Consider the following 23,000-nt stretch of genomic DNA (forward strand, 5'->3'; position numbering starts at 1 on the left):
TACCCACTCAATAAGGAAAAAGGATATATGTGCGGAATTAAATGCCGATCCAGCGAGATGAGTAACATCTGTGGGTGCATGCAATATAGAGGCAGGAACTTGAAATGGCATATTAAGAACAATAGCATGCACTCACTGCAGAGACTGTGTCTATACGTCCGGAGGTTCGGGATGTCAGGGAAGCATCAGGTGAGAACTGAAGCTCTCAGAGGCTACGCCGGTCGTTTCACGCGACTATGCGCACTTCTTCCGGCCTCTCCAGAGGCCGGAAGAAGCGCGCATAGTCGCGTGAAACGACCGGGGTAGCCTCTGAGCGCTTCGGTTCTCACCTGATGCTCCCCTGAGATCCCGAACCTACGGACGTATAGACACAGTCTCTGGGGTGAGTGCATGCTATTGTTCTTCATATGACATTTTAGAATTTATTTATGCAATGAAATTGAAAACAAAAATTGTTTTATAAAAAATATGTGTATAATTCAATGTTACTCAATGACCAAATGACCATGAAGGCATTACTGATGCTGTAACAGCTGTTATTCATACCAATCTAGCTGTAGCTCAAATGTGGCCACATTTTAGCATTCATATAACAGCTGCAATACCCAAACCTCCTTCTACTGAATCAAACCTAAATTTCCAGAGGAATCCAGAGTCATCGCATTCCTGTTCAATAGAACTACAGAAGTAATATGGATGTATTATGTGGCCGCATTATAGCCGACCTGAAGTTGGCCTTAGACAATGGAGTTCATAGAGTGGGGTGATTAAAATCCTATTCATGTACCTACAGACTAACAAACAAGCTGAATCACAAATGCAACATCTCACTCAGTCAGGAGGATGTCACGGTACTGACTTAAAGGGGTATTCCACTCCTAGACATCTTATCCCCTATCCAAAGGATCTCGGCTGCGGCATTGGAGCCGGATGACTAGCGATGTGGGGTGAAGGCTCGTGAGGTCACGGCCACGCCCTGCACATCACTGCCACACCCCCTCAATGCAAGTCTATGGGAGGAGGCATGACATCTGTCACGTCCTCTTCCCATAGACTTGCATTGAGGGGGCAAGGCTGTGATGTCATGAGCCTCCAATGCTGCACTTGAAGCTCTAAACTAACACCAGGTGCAGCAGGGAGATCGCGGGGGGTCCCCAGTGGCAGCATAGGGGATAAGATGTCTAGGGGCGAAGAACCCCAGTCCACTGCTGACTGAACCACAGGAGAAAGCTGCAGATCAGATCTTGACATACTCAACAGTCCAACACATAAGCCTTGTCACTGTGTGACTGCACTCCAAAACTTACTTAATGCCCTAAACCTCAGCTCCTGGATCTACTCCTGTGGTGGTACGTGTGTAGGACAATAAGCCAATAGTAGCAGCTAAGTATGATACAACAGTGGCAGGCATTCTGGAGTAGCTCTTATGCATTATTAACAAATAACCAGAATGGCTATTTTGCCATTGTTCTTTAGACCATTTTTTCTCAAAGTATGTGACAAAAGCTATAATCGGTACATCTTCTCAATGCTCTACTAAAATTCAGCCCAACGTTGCCTCTTAGGATTCAAAGTTCTTCCACTTCTCTGAATATTCAGGGTATATTTTCACTACTGACTAGTACTGGCTACATTGAGTTTCAGGGCATAAAGGATCACATTCGATGCTTGTGAGATAGACTTTATTTCACTGTATATTCTGCGCAGCAGTGTAAGCACAGTGCACAGGCAACGGAGATTGGAGTGGTAAGCCAATAAACAGTCCTTTCCATGTTTCTAAATGAAACACTACAAAATGCAGATTATATATTTTGGACAATGGGAAATGCACCCCTGGCTTTGGAAGTGGCAGTTAAAAAAAAATGTGTGACACAGTCCTTAATTTGTTGTGCTTTCTAGGCTGATCTCTACATAAACTAGGCCTAGTATAGACTGGATGAGGTTATGTTCACACACAAATTTTGTTCTGATGTAAGTCTACTTTCCATGTAAAAACTAGCTGAAAAAATGTAAATGATTATTGAGCCATAAATGAAAAATACAGCACTTAAAGGGGTACTCCGGTGGAATTTTTTTTTTTTTTTAATCAACTGGTGCCAGAAAGTTAAACAGTTGTAAATTACTTCTACAAAAAAACAAAAAAAAACAGTACTTATTAGCTGCTGAATACTACAAAGGAAATGATTTTCTTTTTGGAAAACAGAGCTCTCTGCTGACATCACGAGCACAGTGCTCTCTGCTGACATCTCTGTCCATTTTCTCCTACTTTGGACAGTTCTTAAAATGGACAGAGATGTCAGCAGAGAGCACTGTGCTCGTAATGTCAACAGAGAGAGCTCTGTGTTCCAAAAAGAAAAGAATTTCCTTTGTAGTATTCAGCAGCTAAAAAAATTATGTGAAATGCCCACACGGAATCTTCCGCTAGGACATACTGCTGCTGCAGAGTCCCATTGATTTTAATAGGATTCGGTGGCACTGTTCAGAATTTCTATCCCGGCGTCCACAGAAAGAATAGCCAAGGCTATTCTTTCTGCGGAGTCTGCAAGGAAATGCATTGCCGGAGCCTGCAAGGAAATGCATTGTTAGTCAAATGTGCAGAATATAACTTATACTATAAAAAAAGAAATGCACAAGGATCTCCAGTATTTTTTTTAAATATGAGAGATCACGAGATCTCACAATTTCATGTATTCACTCAGATTACTATTATGATATGATGGGCTTCATTGCTATAATATATGGTCTTCTTTAGAGATAGGGTTCTTCTTTGTGAAGATTTACTTTCATCAAGGTATAAATGTCTGCATATAAAGGAAAACTGATCCCTGTCATTCAGGGCCAATCCCTCCACTGAAGGTTTTATTAAAAGTAGTGAAATTTGACTATGAATGGATCATATCAGCATGGCTAGGTCTTTGTCTAAGCTAACCTCATCATATAAATTGGAATGGGCTGACTGAAGTCGATTTGGTTATGGAGGTGTTAAAAATGTGTAACGGCATCAGTGTGAACATTTCATTGCTGTTCGGTGATATGCCTATCTGCATGTGGGCTGGTAATGTTAGAGTAGGTTGCCTGGTAATAGTTCTACATCAACAAGTAAATAAATGAGCTAGAACTCTCCACTCAATCATAATTACATCCGCACTAATACAAGACTTCTCTTGACGCTTCGTATACAGCAGTTCAGACCTTTTACGACTCACAAAGGCTTGAGAAAAACAGGCATCCCGCAATATTTTTCTGTTCAATGTCACCTTTCACCAGGCATGGAAAATCCTTCCGAAGAACAAATGCTGAAATAATCTTACTGGTATAATCCAAAGAGTCAACAGATTGTGGTGTTCGGCAATCGTATCACGTACTTCATAGTTACATTTGGATTGCGTCTGTAACAAGCGATTGTTTCTGCTCTTAAATTAATAATATCGGAAACCAGTGTTATAGGTGTAAAAAAGGTGCAATGCTACATGGAGCCAGAAAGAAAGCAGCAGATTTAGCTTAATCTTATTTGTAGGATATGTCTAATGCAGCATTTATTTACAGGCTGCTCTACATGAGCTACAAAAACATGTGAGCCGTAGACTGTAACAGAGCGAGCAGAATGTACGCTCAACCTGCTCTCTCCTTCTTCCCCTCCTTTTTTTTGGCTGCTGTCTTCTGCTTTCTTTGGCATAGCAGAGAGATCATGGAGCTGCCAGTCTATCGATGGTGGTCAGACATTTAAGAAATATCCTATGAAAGCACAATAGAGTTCTTAACACCCCTTTAAATGTTGAACATTTAGCAACAGTAGGTGCAAATCATATAGCATTAGCCTACTGAATGTTCGAACTGTTTTTTTTTTACCTGTGTAAACTGAAAAAATTGACAACAAGCATAAAAAAAGGGAAATTATTTTGCTTTTCATTTATCCTTTAACCACTTCATGCCTTAAAGGTGTACTCCGCCCCAAGACATCTTATCCCCTATCCAAAGAATTTCTGATCGCTCTGGGGGCCCCCACGATCTCTGTGCTGCACCCTGCGTTCGTTTAGAGTGTGATGTTCAGCGTCAGAGCCTCGTGGCCTCCACATCATCCACGTCATCTTGTGTTTCTTTGTCACGCTTGCTTCTGTCTTCTTCTTTGCTATATTAAAGGGGTACTCCGGCCCTAAGACATCTTATCCCCTATACTAAGAATAGGGGATATGATGTCTGACCGCGGGGGTCCCGCATCACGATTCCGCCTCCGTGTTATGTCACGCCCACTCCCATATACTTGCATAGCAGGGGCGGGACATGATGTCACACGGGGCGGAGTATCGTGACGTCGGCACCCGGCAGTTTGTGAGCTGGCAGCGCAGCGTGCAGCTCAAAGAGGTGGGTGCCGAATGCAAGATTGCGGGAGTCCCTAGCGGCGGGACCCCCGGGGTCAGACATCTTATCCCCTATCCTTTGGATAGGGGATAAGATGCCTTAGGACTGGAGTACCCCTTTAAAGAGAACCTGTGGCAAACCCCAAAAATTAAGCTTATTAAATAGCTTATGATGTCCTGATCACAAACCTTTTAACAGTTTCTTGATACATCCTCCCGCTCCCGAGATATGAGCTTGTCTGATAATTAATCAGAATCAGAATCAATCAGATGAAGGGGAACTTAATTTATGGGAGTGAATATCAGGTGATTGGCATGATTATACAGTCAGGGGTGTAAATGGAGAGGAGTGTCTGCCTAATACAAACCCCCTGACGGTATAATCTGGCCCATCACCTGATATTTACTCCTTTTATTAAAATTTAATTCCCAATTCCCTGAATTGTCAGACAAACTATAAAGCCTTAAATCTAAGGAACAGAAGGATGTATTAAGAATCTGTAAAAAGGTGTGTGATCAGGACACCCTAAGCTATTTATCACTCATTTTTTGTGAGTTGGCCACAGGTCCTTTTTAACCCTGTAAACTCTGACCAAACTTATTTTTGCTTTTGGATTCTGTACTGAGCAGCTATCTTGGTTTTTGACTTGGCTTACCTGACTTCTCTGTCTGTCTGTTCATTCCCTGAATTTTGTTATTGCTTCTTGTTCTGTGCCTGTTTAACCCATTGTGTCCTGTTTTATTGTATTTGGCATTGCTATGCCCAGCACTTAAGTAGGGTAGGCACTGGCACCGTGGTTGAGACCATCCTATTTAGGAGGCCAGGACAGAGGTTTAGGGCACAGGGCCACATTTATCATTGCCCGTTGTGACATCTACTATATAGAAAAGAACATAAATATGATAGGTATCCGTATAGAGTTTAAATGAACACTTACATTTTAAACATTTTGCTAGTATAAAGGATAACAAATATAGTTTTATACATCAGTTTACTTGTTAGTCATTTAATCTGAAGCATAGGGACACATTTCTAAAATGTTCTTTTATTTACAAGTGCCAGGAGGGGCCAATGGTCTCTCCACAAATAAAAGATGCCTGCTTTGTTTCCAAGAGCCGGGGATCTTTGGGTCAGACTGCCTGCTTGCATGTAGGACAGTCCTATTCATTAGCCTCGCGCTGCTAAGTACATGTCAAACTGTGATACCAATTAGATCAACTTCGGTGATGTTTTGGAGCTAATTAGCAGAAGATTACGGTCCTGTGTAGGGAATAGATTTCTGGCCCATGCTGCGCACATTGTGATGAGCTCTGACAGTAATATTATCTTTCAGTATGAGCCCTCTATGTCACTACATGTTCTAAAGACCCATAAATGCTTCTTTTATTAATAGTTTACACTTTTTTGTTTTCATTTTAAACCTTTTCAAGTTTATTTGACTGGTAATAATCAATGCTCAAAAAGTGATTGGGTCACAACACTAAGACAATAGGACGCAATCAACACCAAATCAACAATGGCATTATAAATACATGACATGACTTCTTACACGAAACAAGATACATGAAAGATGGAAAATGCACAAAGCCCCTTAGTATAGCCCCTTAGAGATAGTAAAATGTGTGTGAATTCAACACTAGCGCTCAACACTATGTAATGCCCATAGCAAGGGTGAAGCATAGAATATGGACTATCACTGATAATTTACTATTATATAAAATGCTACCATAGGAGACTATCAATTTTCTTGTTTAGAATTACACATTTTTATGGCATATATGGCTATCCTTGGATCTCCTTACATATACACCAGGGTATACTTGCAAACGTAGATTAGCCAATCTAAGGCCATATTCCCACAGTCTTTTCATAGTTTTTTTTCTATGCAACCTTTTTTGGGCCATTTTTGAGCTGTAAAATCGCTCAAAATACCATATGTGAGCATAGTCTCAGAGTGCCCCAAATTTATCAACATGGCTCAGGCTGTTTGATACATTCGGTAAAGCTGTAGACTGTCTAGTTCAAGTTTAGACCAACTAGTAGTTGGCGCACAGCCATCCACTCTCCTGAGTCAAAACCACTTTTAAGTGAAGCCACACACCTTTGTTGCACACAGCACAAAAAGCATGTAAGGCTGGGTTCCCATTAGGTTTTCCCCCATACGGGAGTGCATACGGTAGGGGAGAGCTAAAAACTTGCGCTCCCGTATGCCTTCATATGCTCTCCCGTATGTAATTCATTTCAATAAGCCGACCGCAGTGAAACGTTCGGTCCGGTCGGCTCATTTTTGCCCCGTATGCGCTTTTACAACCGGACCTAAAACCGTGGTCGACCACACTCTGTCCTCACTGTTCTTGATCACATTAGTTTCACAATGAACAATCAATACACTGGTTGAAAAACACTGAATACCTATACAGTTAATAAATCTAGGCTCTGGTTTACATAGTCCATTTTTTGTTTTTTAACATCAATAGACAATTGCTGGCACTTAACTTAAATGGCTGACTACACAGCTACTTTGGCTGCGCCACACGGCCAAAAGGTCTTATTGTCAACTGTCTGCATTACTGCCAATGAAGGTAAAGTGAAAAGTTGAAATGCCCGGACAGCAGGTTCGCATTTCCAGCAACTGTTGCATTGCAGTTGCGACAATTTGTATGTTGTAATGTAACAACTGTGAAATTTGCATTGCAGCCAAGGTAGTCATGTAGCCCTAGTCTTAGATGACCAATGGTATATTTCAGCTTGCATATCTTATAAATAATTAGAATGAGATTTTAAAAGAACAAACATATGGAGAAGTGAGTGCATGTATGCAAGGATACTGAGCATCTGCTAACTGTATCAGAAGGGTTGTACATATTATAATTTGAGGCTAGTAAAACTGATACAGAGCCTGCCACCATGGGATATAAAGTCAAACCCACATTGTGATTATGTCTCTCTGCTTCTGTGGACAGCAATCATAATTACATTTGACAGTCCTAAATTTGTTACAATCTGCTTTATGGTTGTACTTTATAGCCATAGATAACAAATTGGATTTGTCTATGCAAGTGATTCCACTGAAAAGAACACTACAATTTAGGTTAAGACAGCAGCAATATTTTGAATTGCCATCTTTACAGTGAATTATGTTAGGTCAGGTAAATCAGAACTTGGAAAAAGAGTACTGGCTATTCGGTTAATGTATTAGAAGCTTAAAATGTAATCCTACAACAGCGTTGTAGATGGGGAAGGCTACTGGTACCTATGCATCAAGTGCTAGAAGCCAGGAGGGATCAATAACCAACCCATGCTGATTTTGTCAGGTTATTTAGATGGACAACAAACTGTCCATAGGAATATTTGCCCAGAAGAAGTACAGACTATACACAAATGTAACAAGGATGAATGCAATCTTTCAAACAGAAAAACAGAAATTTAGTGGGCACTCACCATTTCCTGTCTGATAGTACTCCTCTGTGCTTTCTCCTGTCTGATAGCACTCCTCTGTGCTCTCTCCTGTCTGATAGGACTCGTCTGTGCTCTCTCCTGTCTGATAGTACTCATCTGTGCACTCTCCTGTCTGATAATACTCCTCTGTGCTCTCTCCCATCCTATCAGACACAGAGGAGTGCTAGCCCACCCTCACTAACTGGACATTGTCCATGCCTGTGCTTCAGCTTGGACAAAGCTATGATTTTATAAGCCATGATTTCTATAAAAAGAAAATAAAATTATCTTATGAAGTATATTAGAAAGGTTAATGTTTTGTCAAGATTATGGATCTGACAGTGCCTATTTGCATGCTTCAGTGTATGTTTATAGGTTTGGGGGCGTGGCCTGAATGCCAGAGTGAGCGGTCGCATCTCACAGGAGCTCCCATTACCCCGGTGAATTAACTCTGCTTTCTACTCACCCTGACGTGCTGGTCTGTCTCCGGTGGGCGGCTGAACGCCGGGGGAGTCTGCGAGGAGCTTGTGGTACTGGTCCTGTCAGCAGCTGCGGTCGGGGAGCAGTCAACTTCTGCGGCCTGTGGATCCGGGTTACTGGCAGTGTGGTGAGGTCCGGTGCTGCGATCCTCCGGTTCCTGCGTTGTGGCGGTGAGAGTGGTGGGCAGTCCCTCCTGCTGGCAGTGTTGGACTTCGGGTCTCTGGCCATCCTTGGAGCTGGGCGCCATCTTCAGCCTTCGTGGGTGGGGCATAGCTGGTTGCTGTGGTTACTCCCACGGCAGCTGGCTGGGGAGGCAGTGAAGGTGCAGAGTGTTGTCCCCTGCTTGGTAGCCCCTTGCTGGGACGAAGTGCTGAGGGCATCCTGCTAGCTGTGAGTTGACATTAACCCTCTCTGGCCCTACTGTCCGGCTCATTTCAGCTGTTTGGCCTGCATCAGGAGGTACTCTTCTTGGACTGTCCTGTGCATGCTTCCTCCCCCCCTGGTCTGCTACTGGCCTTGCTGACTGTGAGTACCCTGAGTGGGACCTGAGTTATTGCTGGTACTGGTGGTGCATTCCACAATATCTGCAGACAACACTTCAATTCATCAAGGGAGTGCAGTGCTTTAGGGACTTTCATACTAGTGACTTTCTACTTGCTCAGTGTGCTCTGCTAGCCATGGGTGGCTCCCGTGGTAAACATGGTCATAGGAAATCTACATGGAATGCTGATGCCTCCAGGCTGACCTCGGATGAGGATGCCTCCTTTGATGATGGATCCTCTCGTTCCTGTGGCCCTTCTCATTGGGATTCTGGAGCTCAGACTGGCTGGCTACTAAAGTATCTGTCCACGCGGCGAAAACGCTGAGCCAGTTTTCCACACCTCCAGACGGACATGGGGGTGCCTCTCCCATTCCACCTTTATCCATGTTGGACGGTTCTCCGATTTCTCCACAGAGCCTATCCTCTGAAAGACCTGTTTATGATACAGCTGCTCTGGATCAGCGGTTTTCTGAATTGTTGACTGCATTTACTTCCTGTCAATCCACCATGGTGACGAAAGTTGCTGAACTGTGGCAAGAATTAGTTATTTTGTGCCATGAGACCCAGATGATACGTGAGCGCACTGAGGAAGTGGAACGTAGGGTTTCTATGGTGGAAGATACTCTTCATCCTTTGCCGGACAGGGTGGACTCACTACAGCGCCAGGTGACGGAAGTTCTGGGTTGGTTGGATGATAAGGAGAATTGCCAATATACGCCTGGTGGGCCTTCCTGAAAAAGTGGAGGGGAATGATCCGGTGCTCTTCCTTGATATGTGGCTCACGGACCTCCTTCCAGTGGACACTTTCTCTCCATACTTCTCAGTTGAACGAGCGCACAGAGTCCCGGCTAGACCTCTCCCTCCGGATAGAGATGCTATTTTGCGAGGTGTCAGAATTAAGGGGGAGGTCATTTATGAAGGGAGCAGAGTATCCTGACTTCTCTGTGGAGCTCCGCAAGCAAAGGGTGCAGTTTACCGAGGTCTGGTCTAAGTTACGTGCCAAAGGTTATCGCTATTCCATGCTCTATCCTGCTCGCCTGTGAGTGGTAGATGGGACTTCCACTAAATTCTTCACTTCTCCGATGGATGCACTTCACTGGGTGGATGCTGCACCTCCTGTCAGACCTCCAGACTAAACGGTCATAGACTGCCCTGCTCATAACTCCTCTCACCATGTTTTTTGTTTTTAGGTAGTGGAAGGGAGTTAGATTGTTAGGGAGTCATAGGTTCCGGCTCTCCTTAGGGTTCTCCTGGGTACTTCCTTGTTACCGGCCTATTTAATGTGGGTGGAGTAGCGGGAGTGCTCTGTTTAGGTATTGCTTTTTACTTTTTAGGTTGCTTGGAGTTTTGTGGACGCCCTGCTGTAGTTGTATTTTTTAGGTATAGGTCTGCACAGTGTTAGGGGATAGTAGTTACTATGTCCCATTAAGTGCTAGACAGGGAACTAATGGGATTGTTCTGTTTTTACTTTGTTTTTCTGTTTGATTTTTGTGCCCCGTTTGTCTTTTTGTGGCATGTGTGTGGTATGTGTGGTCCTGGTGCTCCGTCCTTCCTCTTCCTGGTCTTCCCTTACTTCCTACTGATCATATATTTGGTTGTATCTAGTGATGTGGACCTTAAAAGTTATTAGCTGTAATGTTCAGGGGCTTAACTCCAAGTTTAAGAGGGCCATTTGTTTAGATTATGGGAAACGCCAGTCACCCCACATTATTTGCTTGCAGGAGACTCACATCACAGGCCAGAAGGTGCTTGCCCCGAAGAGGGATACCATGCCTCCTACTCTAATTATGCCAGGGGTGTCTTGATTTTAGTTACTAAGTCCCTGCCATTGGTGGTTTCCCAAGTAACTTGTGACCACTTTGGGAGGTTCGTGATACTGCACTGTGCTATCGGCTCTTTCTCCTTTGTTCTTGTTACTGTTTATGTTCCTCCTCCATTTCAGGTCTCTGTATTGGAGACAATTACTAACAAACTTTTGCCTTTTCCCTCTGATCCTGTTTTACTTGTAGGAGATTTAAATGTCGTTCCAGATCCTCAGCTCGATCACACCACTGCTATTGACCCTGGCTCATATAGAAAATCCAAATTAGGAAAATATGGGGGTGCTTTAAAACATAGCTTTAAATATTAATACACTAAAATCACACCTCAAAGTATATTTGTGTATAATAATGCCCAACACCAAAATCATAAATTTTACTGATACCGAGATTCATACCACTATATGTGGTTTAGTGTATGAACAGCCACACCACACTTGTTTCTCCCTACGCGTTTCAGCCCCTATCTTGGGCATCATTAGGGGATTTACTACAAACAATATTTGTGTGGACTTAAAAATAGTTCTACATATAAAGGCAGTAACTTAATTTGAGTAGCACCCGATACATAATGCTTTACTCAAGGGGTGTAGGGTTCCTGCAGCGGATATTGGTACATAGGACCTGTAAAAAAAAAACATAGAGCCACGTAAATATACAGTATCATATCCAACACCGTTATTGTTGTGCTTTGTATCTGACTCACAGTTCCTTATGGTGTCCCGAATACCTGTAAAAGAGGCACACAATGGACAACCTATAAATAAAGGTCCGATGTTCCTGCAAGAAAAACTAGCTGAGCTGCCGCTAGTACGCTACTCACAGTTAACCGCTGTTGCATCTGAACCGGAATCCCGGATGGCGCACAAAACCGCAGTGGCGGGGAGCCGTACTATCTGACGGCTACACTGTGCTCACCGTCTGGGATTCCGGCGTCTGGCGTCATATTCGGTCAAACCCGGAACTACGTCAGCGACGATGCCCCGTAGTGACGCTAACAGGGGGAGGGACAATGTTCCGATCGCAGTGCCGTGATGTGGGGCCGGAAGTAAACAAAGGTAACTACGGCTAGCTAAATAGCAACAATATCTAATTACGGGTAACAAAATGACAGAATGATAAGGTCCCTATAGCTGTTACAGATCTCTCAAACATATAATTAGCAATTTATTCATAAATGATGGAACATAATGTCCCATTGACCCTGGCTCCTCATCTTTTAATACCTGGTGTTGGACCTGACTGACCTCTGGAGGTGGAAGTACCCCCCGGCATCTGCTTTCTCCTTCTACTCCGCTGCCCATAGATCCTTCTCTCGCATTGATCTCGCTCTAGTGTCCGAGGATCTCCTCCAGGCGGTAAGATATGTTTCCTACACCACTAGGGTGATCTCAGACCACTCTGCTATATTGGTAGTTCTCAATCTAGGTCCTAGTCCCCCTTCCCGTATTTGGCACATGCACCCGGGTTGGCTACAGGCTGAGGCGGTGGTGGAGGCTTTAGGGGTTGCCCATACAGAGTACTGGGAGCATAATGCTTCATATCCCGATCCCCTCATTCAGTGGGATGCTTACAAGGCTACGATTAGGGGTGCGGAAGCTCAGGTTGGCCTCGGAGATTAAGTTGTTGCATGAAGTTAGTGTTTTACAGGTGGCTTATATTACAGATCCTACTCCGGATAATGAAAGGGCATGGGCTAAAGTGCAGAGGTCTCTGTTGATTGTCCAGAAGGATAGTGTTCAATTGAGGCTGGCAGATAGGCAAGCGGCACTCTTTGCATTTAAGGAAAAAAATGGGAAGCTTCTAACATACTTAGCAAAGGCTAGTCACCCTGCCGGGTTCAGATGGGTTGATAGGTGATTGGTATGGGATGAATGAAGAGCGTTTAGCCCCTATACTCCTTACATTGTTTCAATCGGTGGCGGAGGCTGACACTCTTCCGGACTCTATGAGGGAAGCGTTGATAGTGGTACTCCCCAAGCCAGGGAAGGATCCGTTGCTACCTGATTCCTACAGACCTATCTCCCTTTTGACTGTTGATATTAAGATCTTTGCTAAAATACTGGCTACTCGCCTATGTGGGGTTATTGGCACTATCGTTCATCCTGACCAAACCGGGTTCATGCCGGGTAGGGCTACTGATGTTAACGTGAAACGCCTACAACTTGATATTGCTGCAGTGGGGGATGGCTTTCCTACAGGGGTGGTGGTTAGTATAGATCTCTATTAAAAAAAAAAATTAAAAGGTGATCAGCTCTTAAGTCAAATCCAATCTAATTCAATTTATATAGAAGGAAAAAGTCCAGTTTTATTCATGTCCATATCAACAACTAGGATCTTATGGAAAAGATAAAGAATATTGCTAAATTATGAATATTAAACTGATATTCACTCAAAATATCATATAGAATGAAGTCAAAGCTGGAAGAAGTGCCCACGGATGCTTCATGGATGGTGTGACCCAGTATACAGTCAAGTGAGAAAAGACAGTTCTCTAATGCCTAGTGCACAACACAGTAGCAGACAGCTGTGGAGCTGGAACATTCAGAAATGCATCATTACTTTAAAAACATCTTTAATAAGAGCACATTAATATTAAGTGACATTAATAATAGAGTATGGCTGTGAGAAGTTCTTATTCAGTTTCATAATTAGTAAAACAAAGGCAATACAAAAAAAAACTAAAAAACTATAATTGGTGTGGTACAATGGTTAAGTCAATGAATGCATGGTTAAAATTTAAAGGGGTACTCCGGTGGAAAACATATTTTTTTTATGAACTGGTGCCAGAAAGTTAAAGTGATTGGCAAATTACTTCTATTAAAAATCTTTACCCTTCCTGTACTTTTTAGCAGCTGTATGCTACAGAGGAAATTCTGTTCTTTTTTCATTTCTTTTTCGTCTTGTCCACGCTGCTCTCTGCTGACACATAGTTACTGTTACGCCGAGCGCTCCGGGTCCCTGCTCCTCCCCGGAGCGCTCACGGCGTCTCTCTCCCTGCAGCGCCCCGGTCAGTCCCGCTGACCGGGAGCGCTGCACTGACATGGCCGTCGGGGATGCGATTCGCACAGCGGGACGCGCCCGCTCGCGAATCGCATCCCAAGTCACTTACCCGTCCCGGTCCCCTGCTGTCATGTGCTGGCGCGCGCGGCTCCGCTCTCTAGGGCGCGCGCGCGCCAGCTCTCTGAGACTTAAAGGGCCAGTGCACCAATGATTGGTGCCTGGCCCAATTAGCTTAATTGGCTTCCACCTGCTCCCTGGCTATATCACATCACTTCCCCTGCACTCCCTTGCCGGATCTTGTTGCCTTGTGCCAGTGAAAGCGTTTAGTGTTGTCCAAAGCCTGTTACCTGAACTCCTGCTATCCATCTTGACTACGAACCTTGCCGCCTGCCCCGACCTTCTGCTACGTCTGACCTTGCCTCTGCCTAGTCCTTCTGTCCCACGCCTTCTCAGCAGTCAGCGAGGATGAGCCATTGCTAGTGGATACGACCTGGTTGCTACTGCCGCAGCAAGACCATCCCGCTTTGCGGCGGGCTCTGGTGAACACCAGTAGCCTCTTAGAACCGGTCCACCAGCACGGTCCACGCCAATCCCTCGCTGACACAGAGGATGCACAACCTGTAAGCCGAATCGTGACAGTTACATAGTTAATATGGTTGAAAAAAGACATATTAAGGGGGTAAGGGGAAGGGATGTAAGGGGGTAAGGGATGTAAGGGATGTAAGGGGGTAAGGGGAAGGGATGTAACACCTGATGTCCGTATCAGGAACTCTCCAGAGCAGGAGAAAATCCCCACTGCAAACCTATGTTGCTCTGGACAGTTACTGACACGGACAGAGGTGTCAGCAGAGAGCACTGTGGACAAGACAAAAAAGAAATTCAAAAAGAACAGAATTTTCGCTGTAGCATACAGCTGCTAAAAAAGTACTGGAAGGGTAAAGATTTTTAATAGAAGTAATTTACAAATCTGTTTAACTTTCTCGCAACAGTTGACTCATAAATACCTAAAAAAAAAATGTTTTCCACTGGAGTACCCCCTTTAAAGCGTTACTATGATTTTGCATTAACATTAATTTTTTTTTACATGTCATAGAGACACATTAAACGTACTGATCTAACCGATCAGTACGTTTAATGTGTCTCTATGACATGTCAAAAAAATAAATTTAAATGACACCCCTAATGATCCCCAGAATAAGATGGGTGAAGTACTCAGCTGAACATCTCTCTGACCGGCTCCTTGCTCTCCACTTGGAGAACAGCAAGAGGGAGAATAATTCAGCCGAGTACCTATTGATCAGAACCAAAATAGGGTTAAATAAGTTTAAAAAAAAAAAAAAAAAAGGATATGAAAATTACTCAAGTTTTGCCTGCATAAGCCACAAAGGCAAAAACTATATAAAAAGTCCACAACAAATCATTTTAAGATGTAATTTTTGATGCACCATCCTTGAAGCATGGCACACTACAGCTGGGCACATGTGTGTAGGCAGACTCATGAAAATGATGAATTGTTTACTTACACGGTCCTGTTCCTCTCATGGTGCGGACAAAAGAGTCCAAAAGAGTGGAAACTGAGTCCAGGTCATCCGACCGCGGTTAGGCCAGGACTTAAAAATACGTTTAGTGTGCAGCCAGCCATAGCCTTCAGTGATTTATTTAACTTTTTTCCATTCTTCCCTACTTTACAGTATAAGTGGAGTTTTTGTAAATTGAGCAGTGAACATTATAATGGTTTTCTTTTCTAGCCAAAATAGATTTGTAGCTGTGTAACCAAGCATTCATGTAAAGTGAAGAAGAGTGTGAATCGGAGCAATGACACGCTCATGATCTCTTTTGTCCGCACCATGAATACCTGACTGACAATTTATGACCTACAATATTCACAGTTCTTGTGCCACGACCAAGAATGCAGGAAGGAGGAAATTTCTATATCACAGACTCATGTCCTAGGCTTGTCTGTTAATATGGTATTATGCGTATTTAATCCTATTACAGAGTAGGGTGTTTAAAAAAGGATTTAGCAGCAAGGAATAATACAGAGTTGTGTGCAGTACAGCAGTTGTCGGAGGGCCTGTGCGGTGTCTTCTCCTTCACTGCTCACAAAGTCTATTATTGTACACTGCTGGAAATGTGAATGCAGCTGACCCTCTCAGAAAAATACTGTCATCTCAATATACAGGATCTCCTTTCTGATTCTGTATGTGTATAAATTTAGCATGCCTTATGCACATTTATTATACAGCTGAGGAACATACCATGAACACAGCATGGAGACATCATATTAATATACTGCATTAGAGAAAGCGTCACTAGCAGTTGGCTACCTCAAAAAACTTGCAGGGTACTTGTATCGTACCCCACATCCATGGTTGGGATACAATTGGGAGTCTGGCAACAGGTTTATAGCAAAACGCCGATCATTTACTAGCAGCAGAATATCTGATTAAGGCTATGTTCACACTCCAGACTGTCCATACGGAAAATCTCTTTGCAGACATTCTGCATACACCAACATGACATGCCAACGCTAAGACCACTCGGGAATGCGCCGTCTCATAGATAGCTATGCATTCAGTATATGTTCATTCTTTCCACGGGCACCAGAATTTGAAGTTCCACGCCAGAAGCATCTGGTACGGAAATTTTGTTAAGTGCAAAGCACAGCAGGATTCCATTGAATTCAATGGGAATATGTTGCTGCAGAACTTCCATGCGAAATTCCTTATGGAATTGAGTTTGTGGGATTAAAAATGTTATTTTATTATGGACTTTCCTCATTTGGAATTATGTTAAATTTGGTGCTGAGGATTTTAATTTGGTACTTGGGAAACTCTGCTCATTTATTTATTTTTTACTGTAGGACTGTAAAACATTATATCGCAAAAATACATCCATATATTTAACTTATTTTTAAGGCTGCATATAAAAATGAGGCACATTTGGCACTGTGTGAACATAACCTCAAAGTGTGTTTTGAGTTTAAAAGTAACTGGAATTAAGATAAATATTAGTTATAGGTCCCTCAATGAGTACTTGTACTGAAATACTTTAGGGTCCTTTCTTAAAAAGATCAGTGGGAAAAATCAATGGCACAGTCTCCATACTCCTATGGGACATTATGTATAACAAGAAAGGGGCCAGTAATGTATACTGGTATCTACCAAAATAGAGAGATGAAGTCTACGAAAGTTGCTATCCATAACTGCTATGGGACTAATGGAGGAGTGTGAGGTAGAAAATGATATACTTTTTTCCAATGGGAACTGTTGTTAGATTAGGAATCTATTTAAACATTGCACTGTAATATTAGCAGGACAGAAGTTCCTGAGATCATGGGCATGCATCAAACCTATTTTGGCTTTAGTTTGTCTCTATTTTTGGTGAAGTTGCTTTTTAGAGACAAATAATTGCGACAAACCAAATTGAAAAAAATATTCTAAGTGACTTTGGAAGTTGTGATTTCAGTTGCAATCATGCAGCGCTCAGGAATTTATGATTTGCAATTTTTTAGTTTGTCGCATATTTTAGCACAACTATGCTTATTTAGGCGCAATTCTACACCAGTCCTGACATGCCTTAGAAACTGACTGTTGACAGCATTATTAAAAAGTTGCACATTTTGTTGCACGGGTTAAAAGTCGCAAACAAAGTCGCAAGGAAATTTGATCTGCACCAGATTTATCACATGCCCTGCGCCATGTCATACATTTGGTGCAGGTACACAGTATTCAACACGTGAATTAATGGAGTGAAAAGTCGTGCATCTCCTCCACTTTTCATGAATACCCCCACATGAACCTGGTACTCCACTATGGGTTAATTGGGAACAGTGTCCAAACTCACATCCCTTGGGTGATAGCAATAACGCAGGAGGTTAACTGGCTGATGTATATTCTGCTACCAGTAAGAGCCATGTGCTAGAAAGAGGAGCATGTCGGATGACAGTTGCTTATGTTCCTGGCCCCTGGCAACAGTGGTGTTGAGATGATGCTCAATCGGCAGGACAAAGTCCACAGTCTCCTGTCACATCCACAGTCTCCTGTCACAACCACAGGAGAGTGTGAGTCATACAGTAAGCTCCTTTTGACCTTCCATAGACAGTGGATCACCTCAAGCCACGCAACAGGTCACAGATGTCACAGCCTGAAACAGAGAAAAGTAAGGAATGGACAGTAGTGTCCGTTAGCAAGTTTTGTTGTGTTTAAGACAGTGTCTCCCTTAGAGGAAGAGTAACGCCTACAGTTATTGTTTGGTTGTGTTACAAATAAATTGCACAAAATTGCATTCCTGTCTGGACTGTTTACTAGTGACTCCAGCTAAACTGACAGGTTGTAAAGTTATCTGGAACCAGGGTTCTATAGCCTTGCCTCATACCAGCGTCGATTGGGCCGTTACACATAGGAATTTGCAGCAGAGAATTATTTTTCCTGTAGACCTTGAAGAAGAGATGGGCAAGGAAGAGGTTCAGCAGGGGACTTGCTATCTCTTGAGCTGTAAATCTGCACAGGATACAAATGAGCCCTAGGAAGGATACATGGAAGGCAGCAGAATGGTACACTGATCACTGGTGCAGTGCTATCTTTTTAAGCATAAGGGATCTCAGTATGAGAGTGGAAACAGATGCATGACTCAGAACTGTGGGGTGTTCAACTTCCACAAACCTCTCTGTTTGAATTAAAAAATTAGCGTCTGTTTCCAGTAAAAATGCTGTTCTGTGAACGGATGGCGTAGACAAACAATGTCTGCACATCTGACTCGGTTTCCTTTCTAGTTGCTGGTTTAAACAATTTAAACATTTGCACAGGGATTGTGTCAGGATGAGGACGCTTCAGGCCATAGGGCAGCTTTCTAATATTCAGTGCAAACAATAACCAGGCTCAAAACTATTCAATTTAACTTGCAAAATGAACCTGATTTCAAGCTGTTTTGAATGCTGTGTCTGGCTAAGATATATTTACTGTCAATTTTTAGAGTTGCCTTTGGATTGCAAAATATCCTCAGATTATTGCAGAACTTCTTCATTCTCTTTATGAAATCTAAAGTAACCCCTGAAACCTTCATATCATTATCTACTTTTATGACCACCAAAATGAGTCTTGCCATTTCTCTGCCTCATTTGATCTCAAGTTTATCTATTTAGAGGACAATTCCCTGTCTGCTGTGGAATTTAAAGGGATAGGCTGTAAAAGTCCCACTGGTTCTAAATAAAAGGTCTTTTGCATGTTTTAAAAAAACAACAAATAGTAAAATGTTTCTAAGCACTATTCTTGTTTAGAGATATCAGACTATAGGACAGGCTCCTGTTTTCTGAAAGAAACACTTGAATCCTTATGCATGGATGGATCCATATCTGATAGCACAAGCACATAAATGATTTGCACAGTGTCCTACTGGGTACATTTTATCTTGGTGGTTTAAATAGCACATGTGAGCCCCTTTCTACTGTCTGTCCTATATCTCTGTGAACAGCATAAAGTAGTAACAAAGAGATAGATTTCATCAGTCTTACTTATACATGACTGTACAATAGTTTGGAGAACTCAGTTTACTTGTGAGGCAAGAGTCTAATGTACTTACTCCTGAGAGGCAATTCCTCCCTGGCCAACTGGCAGCTTTCTCCCTATTACTTTGCGTGAATACATTCAACCCCTGCTTTACATTGCTAGTATTGCTCTGCAATGACTAAACTGTGAGCTTTGCAAACTATTGCATGGTCACACATAAGTGACTGATCACTGGAACTAGTTTGTCCTAACTTAATGCTGTGTTCAGAGACAGGAAAATTATGTCTAGTAGGTTCCCTTTAAGACAGTGGCTGCTCATGCTATTTGCTATTATTTCTGACAAGGCTCTGAAGCACATGCCTTCAATTTCTCCTTGCACTGTGTCCACTAGCATGACATGACTGGTGAATGGTGATTTAGCAATAGGATCTTTACTGTTTTTGTCATCCTGATGCTGTTGCAATAAATCCCCAGAACTACTTGGGATACTGGTATAACTGGCAATATTGCACAGCCATTGGCATGTATTGTTTGATCCATATGTGGCTGCCACACAATTAAAACATACTCTGAAAGGTTATGGACACATTTGCAGTGTTTTTGAATTGTGATATTGTCTTTAAAAATGGGCTTACCAAAGTTATGTGTAGTGTGGAGTTAGAAGTAGGCAGAGTGTTAAGATATCACTTCCATTTTTATATATCTAAAAATTAGATGTTGCCCATTCTGGATCACATGTGAGATTCTCTCTTTCAGAGTAATATACCTACTTGTATATATCTATATAATATCCAAACTAACTTTGTATGTGATGTTACATGTGACATGGTTACTAATTTCTGTGGTTCGTAGTTCTGCTGTTAGTAGTTACAAATATAAGCCTGTAATGCTTTAATAATATCTATATATAGTTATCTACTCATTTTATTATTTACCGTATTTATCGGCGTATAACACGCACTTTTTAGGCTAAAATTTTTAGCCTAAAGTCTACCTGCGTGTTATACGCCGATAAGCCGCTGCAGTTCAATGATTTAAAGTAGGTGCTTTAAATCAATGAACTGCAGCGGCTTTGCAGGTGCAGAGACCTGCCGTCGCTGCCGGCTTCTCTGCCCCTGCCTGTCCTGGGGTCTAGAGCCCTGCTGCCGGCCCTTCTCTCCCCCTGGCTATCGGTGCCGCTGCCCGTTCTCTCCCCCTGGCTATCGGTGCCGCTGCCCGTTCTCTCCCCCTGGCTATCGGTGGCAATGGGGCAGCGGCGCCGACAGACAGGGGGAGAGAAGGGGCAGCGGCACCCATTGCCGGTGCCGTTGCCCCGTTGCCTCCCCCATCCCCGGCTGTATAATTACCTGTTGCCAAGGTCGGGTCCGTGCTGCTTCAGGCCTCCGGTGTGCGTCCCCTGCGTCATTGCTATGCACTGCAAGACGCAATTACGTCACTCGTCATTGCGCCGCGCCGTGCAGTGCCTGGCTATCGGCGCCGCTGCCCCATTGCCGGCGCCGCTTCTCTCCCCCTGGCTATCGGCGCCGGCAATTGGGCGCCGGCACCGATAGTCAGGGGGAGAGAACGGGCAGCGGCGCAGATAGCCAACGGGAGAGAATCAGCGGCAGCAGGGCTCTGGACCCCAGGAAAGGCAGGGGGAGAGAAGCGGGCAGTGACAGCCTCTCTCCCCCTGCCTTTCCTGGGGGTGTATCGGGGTATATGCATGCACACACACGCACCCTCATTTTACCAAGGATATTTGGGTAAAAAACTTTTTTTACCCAAATATCCTTGGTAAAATTAGGGTGCGTGTTATAGGCCAGTGCGTGGTATACCCCGATAAATACGGTACTCATTTATGTTTATTCATTATAACCAATAAATCTGCATTTTTTTTAATACCTGTGTGCAAAACTATCTTTCCAGCATTATTGACATAATAAAGAAAGAAATACAGTGGTCCCTCAACATACGATGGTAATTCGTTCCAAACGACCCATCGTTTGTCGAATCCATCGTATGTTGGGTATGTTGAGGGATCCGTGCAATGTAAAGTATAGGAAGTTATACTCGCCTGTCCCCGCCGCTCCGGACCGCGTCCTCCCCGCTCCCGATGCTGTCCCGCTACTCCGGTGTCTTCTACGGGATCCTCTGGCTTCTTCAGCATCTTCTGCAGGGTCCGGGCCTCGCTTTCTGGTGACGTTATTACGTTGCTGCGCCGGCACGGCGTGCGTAGTGACGTAATAACGACGCCGGAAAGCGAGGTCCGGACCCTGGAGAAGATACAGAAGATGCCGGAGGATCGTGAAGTGGACCCGGAGCAGCGGGGATAGGTAAGCGAACCTGTCCGGGATGCTTAAACTGCTATCCGACAGCAGCTTAAGCATTTTGCACTGTCGGATAGCAGTTAATGCGATGGCCCCGACATATAAAAGCATCGTATGTCGATGCTGACATCGACATGCGATGGCCTCTGAGAGGCCATTGCATGTCGATTTTATCATATGTCGGGGCCATCGCATATTGGGGGGTTATTGTTTATCTGAGAAATAGTAGGTCAAAGGTCATAGCGACGTTATGACTACCAGCAAATATCCGACAGGTTTAATAGAGACAGACACTCTCTAGACCAGCAATAGTCAATCTTTTTGTCTTATTAAATCTAAAAACAGGTTTGAATTTTGGAAAGATGCAACACTGCTCCAATAACAGGAACAAAAACAGATGAGATCACATGTCTTCATGGTTGGATAGAAGACTCAGTGTACAGGAGCACTCATATCTTATTATCTAGGGAAAGGAAGTTGTACCATAGGTATTTCTATTCTCCTTTAGACAGGCACATGAGTGTTTCTTATGGCCTTGGCTGCCAGACATCACTGTTCTTTACTTTTCTACCACAGTGTTAGTGCTATGTGCTTTTGCTTATGATAAAGATGTTGTATATTATTATACATTTTTATTGTAGTTTAGTTGATAACAGCTTTGATTTAGTAACATGCATTGAATTCAGTACTTCTATCTAATGTATTACCCAGTAAAGAACAAATAGACAAATAGGAAATCTGTAAAATAAAATAAAATAAAGGCACAAGGCAGAGTTTCCTGACAAGGTTTATTTTTTAGGGAACACACAATATTCTGCACAGAAAGCCTCACATCTAATAACTAATAATAAGATGATTTGTAAATTACTGTTATTAACTTTTTGCCTGAGTTAGTAAGCATTTATTAACATCTCCCTGAAGTGCCTGTTTGAAACCTACTTATTTGTACTAGCAGTTAACAATTAATGTAAAAAGAAGTTTCAGTTCCAGTACCACCTGCCCTGCATGTCCATTAGAATTCATTCAGCCTCATTTTCTATTTTATATAAAAATGCTATAAAACAAAAAGTTGTTAATAATTCAGGCATAAAATGCAAACACAACACTGTAGTACTGAATCATCCTTAAAGCAAAGTTCAGTTTAGACAGCATTTGGGTGCTTGATGAGCAATTTACTTAATGTACTGTAATTACCCAAAAAGTTACCGTAGAGTAATGCTAGCAATCAGCAAGGGAGGCGGGAGAATTCAGGAGCTTACACCTCAACTTGGAGACCATCAACAAGTTACAGATAGGTTTAAGACAGTTCATACAATCGGCAAGCCATTAGCAGTCTGCAGATTACTGAAAATAGCACTTTTTAGTTGTAGAGTTTCGTGGAAAACATAATGTCTATGGGTTTTGGCAGACCCTCACAAAATATATCAGTTGTTTGTTTAACCTGGGGGTTCAGTAGCAGCTTATTTCCATCTGCTCTACAGATATACTGTAAGATGTGTTTTGACCCATAATGGAAGAATCAGGACTAAAAACTATCTGCAGAACA

General features: G+C 43.0%; 1 protein-coding gene across 5 annotated transcripts in view; it reads right to left on the reverse strand.

The window, feature by feature from the left end:
• SPAG16 (sperm associated antigen 16) overlaps window positions 1-23,000 on the reverse strand; it is a 1,122,606-nt gene that overhangs the window by 151,271 nt on the left and 948,335 nt on the right. The window contains exon 16 of one of the 5 annotated variants that reach the window (XM_056536065.1): window positions 5,178-5,233. The exons of 3 other annotated variants lie outside the window; for them this stretch is intronic. In XM_056536065.1, coding sequence (XP_056392040.1) covers window positions 5,193-5,233 — 41 coding nt within the window. In that variant the 3' untranslated portion in view covers window positions 5,178-5,192. Of the gene's footprint in view, window positions 1-5,177; window positions 5,237-23,000 lie in introns of those variants that run through there. One more of the 5 variants, XM_056536062.1, reaches the window with a different exon arrangement.

The sequence above is a fragment of the Hyla sarda genome, chromosome 8, assembly GCF_029499605.1.
Source record: "Hyla sarda isolate aHylSar1 chromosome 8, aHylSar1.hap1, whole genome shotgun sequence".
Taxonomy (NCBI): domain Eukaryota; kingdom Metazoa; phylum Chordata; class Amphibia; order Anura; family Hylidae; genus Hyla; species Hyla sarda.